Source organism: Penaeus chinensis, chromosome 31, assembly GCF_019202785.1.
Source record: "Penaeus chinensis breed Huanghai No. 1 chromosome 31, ASM1920278v2, whole genome shotgun sequence".
Lineage (NCBI taxonomy): Eukaryota > Metazoa > Arthropoda > Malacostraca > Decapoda > Penaeidae > Penaeus > Penaeus chinensis.
The window spans coordinates 22,010,203-22,019,292 of NC_061849.1; the positions used below are offsets into that span (position 1 = coordinate 22,010,203).

The window sequence follows — 9,090 nt, forward strand, 5'->3', positions numbered from 1 at the left end:
AACAATTAATAAAGTAAACTCAAAGTAGGTATGGCATGTACATACATAGATAGACCTGGTGTTTGAACTTACCCATAGGCTCATAAACTTTAGTCCATAAATCCATCCACACTGAACAATGTGAATTCTGTACACTTGAAGACAGACTACTTTCTTACAAGCAGACTTCATCACTAAGTGACTGTGTTATTGGCTAGTTAAAGTGATCAAATTCTTTCATAACCTCATAACTTCTTTCAAAACAAAGTCATTCCTTTTCCTTACATCATAAGGATTAACCTAAATGTCCATGTATTTTTCCTTTCTTAGTACAAACCAGTTTCTCTTTTAATATTGTTCCTTATATTTTTTTTGCTCTAAATAACCCTGTATTCATGTAGGCCTTCCCAAAGCTCTCAGAGGGTGATTAAACTTGATAGGCATTTAGGAAAGGGCTCTCGTATTATTCCAGTCTATTACTATGTGAATACAGTATATCAAACAAATATGGATATTGAATAATGGCAAAAAAAAAAAAAAAAAAAAATTAAATGCTTATTCAGAAAGATGTAATAACATTGCAAAGGGGAGGCAAAGAGTCGTGACACTGTACTTGAGTATTTGTGTGTTCCCGGCCTAGAAGACACACCCTATTTTGGGCTATGTGCAAACAGTGAAGCACCTGGATCCAAGGGTTAATTATTCATAATTCATTTGAGTTAAAATGAATGACCATTACTACTTCTTCAGCTTAATGTAAATAAGAGAGAGTAATCACCCATGAGAGTGGAGAAATGAGAGTTAGTGAGTGAGTGAGTGAAAAAGAGAGAGAGAGAGTGAGTGAAAAAGAGAGAGAGAGAGTGAGTGAATTGAATGAGTGCAAGAGTGTTGATTTGCAATTTTTTTCAAATATGTGTCTATATATATCTTTGTTCTTTGAGGTTAAATACACCTGTGTAATTAGTATTGGAGCAGCAATGGGTTAAGTAGAAAGTGTGGTTTTGAGTTACTGCACCTTTAGATATAGTCATATGTATTGTACATACAATTTCATGTAGTTTGCACTACACACCTTTACAGAACGTCCTACCCATGTGTCGCTTGTTTGTGGTGGGATCCTCTCTGAGTGGCTTTGGTGCTGACAGTAGTGATGTAGACATGTGCCTCATGGTGACGCCCGGGGACCTCGACCAGCGCAGGGAGGCCACAGCTGTTCTCCGCCTCCTACAGAGAGAACTGAACAATTGTGGTACGTGACTGGGATGTTCACTTTTTGGTCTCTTGTGCTGTGAGCTTGTAAAATTTTCTTCCAAGATGTGCTTTTGTAGTTTAGAATGACAAAATGGCTAAGGCCTGTGGAATTGAATATTTCGTTAATCTTATTTCTTTTTCTTTGTTTTTTTCATTCTGTGTTGTCCTCTCTGTTTCTTCCCTTTGATACCTTTATCATTGTGTAAGCAAAAGAGAGAGCAAGAGAGTGAGTGTGAGAGTGTGAGAGTGTGAGAGTGTGAGAGTGTGAGAGTGTGAGAGTGTGAGAGTGTGAGAGTGTGAGAGTGTGAGAGTGTGAGAGTGTGAGTGTGTGAGTGTGCGAGTGTGTGAGTGTGCGAGTGTGTGAGTGTGCGAGTGTGCGAGTGTGCGAGTGTGCGAGTGTGCGTGCGTGCGTGCGTGCGTGCGTGCGTGCGCGCGTGCACACACATGTACATCATGCACACACATGTACATCATGCACAGGTGTGTTAATCCTTGAGCTAAAGTTCAATTCCCTACATTATTCAGACAAGTGAATTTTCATCCACACATTCTCTCAGGTTTCATTCAGAAGATGGAACTGATCCGAGCTAAAGTTCCCATCCTCAAGTTCAGAGACTCTGACTCGGAAATTGATGTAGATCTCAACTGTAACAATGCTGTTGGGATCCGCAACACTCACCTTCTGAACTCCTATTCTCAGTGTAAGTGATCGTTGCATAACTTGGATTTTATAAAAAGTATTTCATGGATAGAAATTATTTCTATTGCTTTATGTACATGGTTTCCTGTTAATGATGAAATCCTTTTTGTTATTTTTTCATAATGTCCATTTACAAATAAACTCGAGATATTCTTTTTTCTGTTTCCAATGCCTTCAAAACTCAAATGTATAATTTTACAGTGGATTGGCGAGTTCGTCCCCTGGTGCTGGTAGTGAAGCTCTGGGCACACTACCATGATATAAACAATGCCAAGGACATGACCATTTCCTCATATTCTTTAGTCCTCATGGTCATACATTACCTGCAACGTAAGTATTGTCGCCTTTATCACTGGGTAGTTGTTATCAGATGAGTGACTTTGTGAAGTCAGACATAATTATCATATTTACAAATCTTGGAGAGTGAGTGAGTGTTATTTGACTACCGTGTCTTGAATGTAAAAACTCTGTGATCTTGAATGGAATTGGTAATTTATTATAATAGTCTGAAAATATGTTAAGATGTAGGTTCCATTTACTATGCCCATTTTAACCCCTTTCTGACGGGTCACACCCTGAGGCACCATAACAAACTGCTCGATCTGTTGCGTGTGGCTGTACGCCACGGCAATGCGCCAAAGTGCTATGAGCTGGTCATTTGGCTTGATGCACCGAACTTCTTTGCTCAAAGTCGGCGCATTGCCATTGATCCCCAGATTTTTTTTTTTTTTTTTTTTTTTTTTTTCTTTTTTTCTTTTTTTCTTTTTTTTTTTTTTTTTTTTTTTCTTTTTTTTTTCTTTTTTTTTTTTTTTTTCTTTTTTCTTTTTTCTTTCTTTTTTCTTCACCTGTCATTAAGGGATTAAGAGGCTATGCCTAACAAGTTGAACTTTTTTGTTTTAGTCAAATTTTGTAGAGATAGAGAGCTAGAGAGATAGATAGATTAATATATATGATGACTTTTATCTAAGAAAAAATAATGATAATAGAGAAAAAAAGAAAAAAAAGTAAATCTGTTCATTATCTTTACTGTTACTTAAACCTTTTTACTTACTGAATTTTATAGATATACAAGGTTCATATAAAAAATTATGTATCTCAGTAGTTCATAGCAATATGAACTACTGAGTCAGTCTTGCATGTAGGACTTGATACTAATTGTTTGGAAATTTACATATTCCCTGACAGATGGAACAGAGCCACCTTTATTGCCATGCCTTCAAAGGGCTTTTGGTGAGAAATTCCGGCCTAACGCTCACATCCTCAGCAGCCCAGTCACTGAAAAGATGCCCATTTTCACATCAAACAACCATGACAGCTTAGGAGAACTTTTCCATGGGTTCCTGGATTATTTTGCGAATACTTTCACGTAAGTTTGCTGACGATTAGTCCCTTTTGGTAAATAATAATGATGTTAAATAATGATTATGATACATATAATATTGCGATGATGGACTTGGTTAGAAATATTCTTCATTATGAATATAGATAATTATTTATCTTCCCATCTCATTGCCTCCACATGCATTATGCCTACATTTTTTAAAGATCTTTCTTATCTTTGATACATGGTTGCAAGTGTTTAATTGAACTCATAATTTTGTTTGGATTTATGTTTACAGATTTATAGAGGACACAATCTCAGTAAGGACTGGAGGAACCATGCCAACGAGTCAGTGCCGTTCTGTCAGGACTCGCAAGAACGATTCCCGCATGTGGAAATATCTGTGCATTGAAGGTTGTTTATTTAGAGTGCTTTTTACCTTGCCATGTGTAGTTTGTTTATATGAGTTGTTTGGTTGGATTTGCATTTATATAAGTATGGATACTTTTATATATATATATATATATATATATACACTTTTTTTTCTTTTTTTTTCTATTACTAATTTCCCTCAATATCCAACAGAACCTTTTGATCTGACCAACACAGCAAGATCTGTTTATGATGAGGAAGTATTTGAAAGAGTGAAAAAGGTGTTTGGTGATTCTTTCAAACTCTTGGCTGAATCAAAGGATCTGTCAACCATCATGTAAGCAATCAGCTTTGAATGCTTATTTTTTTCTGTAGATGGGTCCAGAGTAATAAGCATACTTAGTCTCATTTGTGTATTCATTGCAGTGTAACATTCATTAACCAAAATCTTGGAGACTTTCAAATTCTGAAAACTTTATTAAAGTGTGAGGAATGAAATATAATTATTTTACTTTCTATATATATTAATGACTGTCTTTCTCATTCACAGACCATTTGTGAAGCCAGTCACCCCAAGTTGAGAGATAAGACTGTAAGACTATACATGTAATGGTTTTCATGAGAGGTTCTTCAAGTGATATTAGTTGTGGGTAATGTAAGCAGCATCTATAATGATAACAAAGGATTTTTTTTTTTTTTTTACCTATATACATACTTCCAAGATGCTGCTTAGAGGTTGTAAAGGAATAATAAGAATACTTTTTTGTGAAAATTATGTAATAGTATTATTAGATATATTCTGCTTATCCTATGTATTATAAAAATATTAAATTCATTGGAGCATAATCCACCATCTAAAGTAAAGGTTTTGAGGTAATATAAACTGAGTTGTGAAAAAGGGATGAGTTGTATATATGAATATTTGAGTTGTGATTTTGAAGCAGTGATATAATAACCCTGTCTGATAGTATTCTCTACAAGAAATGGCAAAAAACAGAGCTGTCCAGTGTGTAACCTAATTTAATAAAACATGAGCAACTCAGTTATTACCAAACAAGAAAAACTTTTAGAATATTATGATGAAGAGTAGAAAATTATACATATATTATTCTGTATTTCTGCTGCACTTATAATGCCAGTAAAACAGGAGAGATGCATGTGTTACAGATGAGGCTCAATTACTTGTAAGTTGAATAGTGAATCCCCCTCCCCCCTGACAAGTATTTTATTAGTTTGTTTTTTCAAGATTTTGTGTTTTTTCAAGATTTTGGATTTTTTTTATAATGGAATTAAGATCAAAGCCACAGTAACTGTTTTAATCAGCCTCTGTTGATTATGTTATTCTGGATCACTGACAGTTAGATTTGATGCATTTATTGCCCATTTTGTTATTACCATTTATGTTTGCTTACCATAACCTTTCTTTGAATTGCCCAGTTGCAGATGTTTAAGGGTGTAGGTAAATTATGGTAGGTTGCATTAAAAAAAATAAAAAATAAGGGAAAAAAAGACCATATATTAGCATTTGAATTTATGGGGAAAAGTTTGGTTATTTCCACAGAGTTTATCAATAATTTTTATATGTTTATTAATATTTAACCTTTTTTTCTGAATGAGTCAGTGTTTGTCACTAGAAACTGGCAGCATTAACATTAATTTAAGCTTATGATGTAGGCCTCCACTTTGTTGGACTCTCTGATATTGGTAAATGTCAGACTCTCTGATATTGGTAAATGTCATGCCCTTTGTGTGCTTCTTCTTTTTGGTTACTAGATGTTAGTTTTGACAGCCCTGCTTCATACTTTTATATAAAGGAAGAATTTCTTGCTTTATAATCCATGAACCCAAATCACTTATTTTTTCAAAATGAAAAGTGACATCATCACAAATAAATAGACATAAATATATTGACTGCAGATTCAGCCATTAGACTTAGTGAGTTAGGAATGATCCATAAATACTAGCACAAAAATATAGGCAAAAGAAGTTTGTGCTTTGAGGTATTATAAACAGACAGACACTGACAAAGCTGTCTCTTTCTTTGTCTTTTTCGATACTTAATTTGTTTTTAGGTGTTTGACCGAAATTTTGAGCCTAAATTTATTACTGAAAGATTATGTTGCAAATATTCATGTGTGTACTTTTACATTTATATATATATTTTTTTTTTTTCGTAGAAGAGTACATATAATTTGTAGATTCCTTACCTCCCTCTCCTTTTTTTTTTTTTTTTTTTTTTTTTTTTTTTTTTTTTTTTTTTTTCTTCCTTCCTTCCCTTCCCTCTCCCCCTTTTTGTTTTGGGGTCTACTCTTCTCTTTTCTGTCACTCTATTTCTAAAATTAAAAGTATCAAATTTAGATGTATCTGTATGGGAGCAACAGGAAGGAAGACCAGGACTAGTCGAAATGGGCTCCCGTTCACCTGCCTTCATAGCCTCTGCACTATTGTTCTTCCCTCTGACAGAGTGGCACCAGGACCCTGCTTGGAGTGGGATCGTATTTAGTTGCTGGTGGAAGGGGGAAGATTTTTGTCTTTTCTTTTTATGATGTGCATATATTTAACATCTTTGTTAATAAGGGATAAAGAATATTAGAGTAAGTGAATACACATATTTAGATAATATTAGAGCATATGGAGATAAATGAATATATATATATAACTTTAAAATATACCATTTTCAGTTATCTTGCCTGTGTGATTGTCATATGAATTGCATAGATGATTACAGAAGGGATTACTGAAGGTAAATATGAGGTTCATTATATTAGTCATAATCTTAAAACAAAATACTGCTTTTGATGCTGTATTTAAAAGAAAAAAAATGAGATAAAGTGCAAAATTCCTTTGCGGGTATTAAAAAAAAGAAGATATTAATCCAGTAGTATAACTAACATGGCTGTGGTACTGGACTGTACTTATTTATTTCATATTATAGGCAATATTTGTGTGATATGCTGCTCTGTGTTGTTGACAATCCTGATATGTGATGTGCCTGTTCCTTTTAATGGCATTTAATGGCAGCCTGATGTGTCATTCCTGTTCATTATTTTTTATTGTTCATAATGTATGAGATGGAATCTTAGTGTTTATATGAAGATTGTATTTACTTGATAATGCCTCTGTAAATAGTATAGGTTGGATGAGGTTGGGCGGTCACTTCAGGCTGTTATTGACAAATTTATATTTTACACTTTCTAGGTTCTCTAGATTTATATTTTTGTTTATTTTCCATTGAGAATATTTGTTTATGACAATGTGTCTTGGCAAGTAAGGTGGCATTATTTGTCTTTTGACTTAGCAAATTGTATGCTCCGCTTGTCCTTTTTTTTTCTTCTTTCGCTTTTCTCTTTTTGTATCAGGTTAAAGACAGTAAGGAGTAGGTGTGCACCATGTTTGCATTCCATTGTTGCTACTTCAGGTGTAAACACTGTCATGCCTCACATATATACCTCAAGATAAGTGGCCAGAACTGGATCATAAGGGGAGGTTCTCAGAGTTTTGAGTAGAAGTATGGACAAGATACCTATATTGTGGGCTCTACACTTTGTTCTGAAGTGATGATGGTGATGTTTTAGTTGTGTTATCATTGTCAGGGGAGATGAAAAAGACCAATTTATATTGGGATATTATGTCACATGTTATATTAAATACACAAGAATTTTAAGGTAAAAGAGTTGTGTGAAGTGCTCGACAGTATGACACAGAAAAATTGTCCTTACTAAAGAGTAATTTATCTTTACAGCCAAGGCTGGCTTGGGGAATTGAAGGTATTTGGTAAGGAGAAAAGAGAAGGATACAGATAAAGGATTCATTTTGACAAAAGAGATTAAGCCTGAGTGAAATTGATATAAAGATTTATTGAAAGTATTGCTAGTATTTTAGGCAAAAAAAAAAAAAAAAAAGTGACTACTAATGAAGTTTAATCAGTTTTCAAAAAAAAAAAAAAAAAAAAAAATGTCGTTATTATTATTTATTTATTTATTTTTTTTTTTTTTTTTTAGGGAAATATTCAGAGTTGCTTCTGTGCCCATTATTTGATTTGATTTAGTTGTCAGTAGTCATCTTGGTTGTGTAGTCTGACTGATATTATTTTTAAGTAAACTTCAAATAAAGAAAATGATGCATTGCTCAGCACATGAACCTTTTTATGATTGATAACACAATCCAAAATCTATTGACTCGTGGATGCAAGTGATTGAATGTCCAGGCTTTGTTTGATGCACAAGTCTTGAGAATAGATTTTCAGTGACATGCGTATCAGCAGCATCTTTTAGCCATAGTCCTTGATCAGGGTGTCTTTCAGTTTAACGTATGTCTTTGGAATGTATTTTTTATATGAATACTTTACAGTTACTTCAAGTGCCTAAGATTTAACATTTAGAGATGTGTAGTTGAAAAAAAGAGTTACTATAATTAGTATTACTGATCAAGAAAACCTCTTCAGGGTTAACGTTTGAGCTTTTGCAGCCACTGCGTTTGGTTGCTGTAATATTTGTTTTCCTTTGTTTTTTCTCTCTCTTTCCTGAAAAGTGCTAATGAAATTGCAAGGACCAGTCATTTCCATAAAGACTTAAAAGGTGTATGATTTCAGTTTTTGTATTTCATTGCCTTTCTTCAAAAATATTATTATTATTATTAATTTTTGATTATTACTCTTTAAATTCAAGTGTTATGATACTTACAATTTTTGTTTTTTCATTGTTTTCGTATGAATTATTATGATTATTATTATAGATGTTATACTGTTATTGTTATTACTTAATAATGCTTAACCCCATTGTACTTTGGTTTGTAATCTCCTTGCAATAGATTTCACCCAATGTGGTCCCTTTATACATATTATTAATGTCACTTGCAGCTGAGGGATTGATAATTTTATGATTATGGTTATTTATTATTTATTAATGTTATTGTTATTATTATTGTTATTATTATTATTATTATTAATATATCATTATTATTGTTATTATTATTAATAGTATTATTTTTTATTATTATTAATAGTATTATTTTTTATTATTATTTTAATTATAATTGTTATTAATTTCCTTATTTTTATTATCATTGTTTGATTTTATTAATTACCATTATCATTTGCATACCACAATTATTACTAATCATCATCAGTGTATATTTTTCTCTCTCCATAATCATCGTCATCATCATCATCATCATCATCATTACTGCTATCACGTACTCCAACCACTTATGCCTTACCCATACTCCTAATTACTTTTACGGATATATGAAACATCTCTTGCTGGTTTCTTGATATTACTATTGCAGAAGTTCACAGCTCCCTAAATTATTTTGAACACTGTGACTATCAGTTCCTCTTGTCTCTGTTCGTACCACTTGTTTCCACTGTCACTGTCAACACAGTAATGTTGGTGGTGCTGCTCATTTGATATGTGATTCTCCTTTCTTCTTTCTCACTACTTTTTCTTCTCTTTTTCTCTTTATTGAA

General features: G+C 33.1%; 1 protein-coding gene across 1 annotated transcript in view; it reads left to right on the forward strand.

Annotated features, from left to right (window-relative positions):
* The window catches only part of LOC125042231 (putative uncharacterized protein DDB_G0277255), a 28,068-nt gene extending 19,613 nt beyond the window's left edge, over positions 1 to 8,455 (forward strand). The window contains exons 5-11 of the mRNA XM_047637742.1: positions 1,060 to 1,228; positions 1,788 to 1,931; positions 2,132 to 2,260; positions 3,116 to 3,296; positions 3,550 to 3,665; positions 3,837 to 3,960; positions 4,174 to 8,455. Coding sequence (XP_047493698.1) covers positions 1,060 to 1,228; positions 1,788 to 1,931; positions 2,132 to 2,260; positions 3,116 to 3,296; positions 3,550 to 3,665; positions 3,837 to 3,960; positions 4,174 to 4,204 — 894 coding nt within the window. The 3' untranslated portion in view covers positions 4,205 to 8,455. The remainder of the gene's footprint in view (positions 1 to 1,059; positions 1,229 to 1,787; positions 1,932 to 2,131; positions 2,261 to 3,115; positions 3,297 to 3,549; positions 3,666 to 3,836; positions 3,961 to 4,173) is intronic.
* Positions 8,456 to 9,090: the final 635 nt, after the last annotated feature.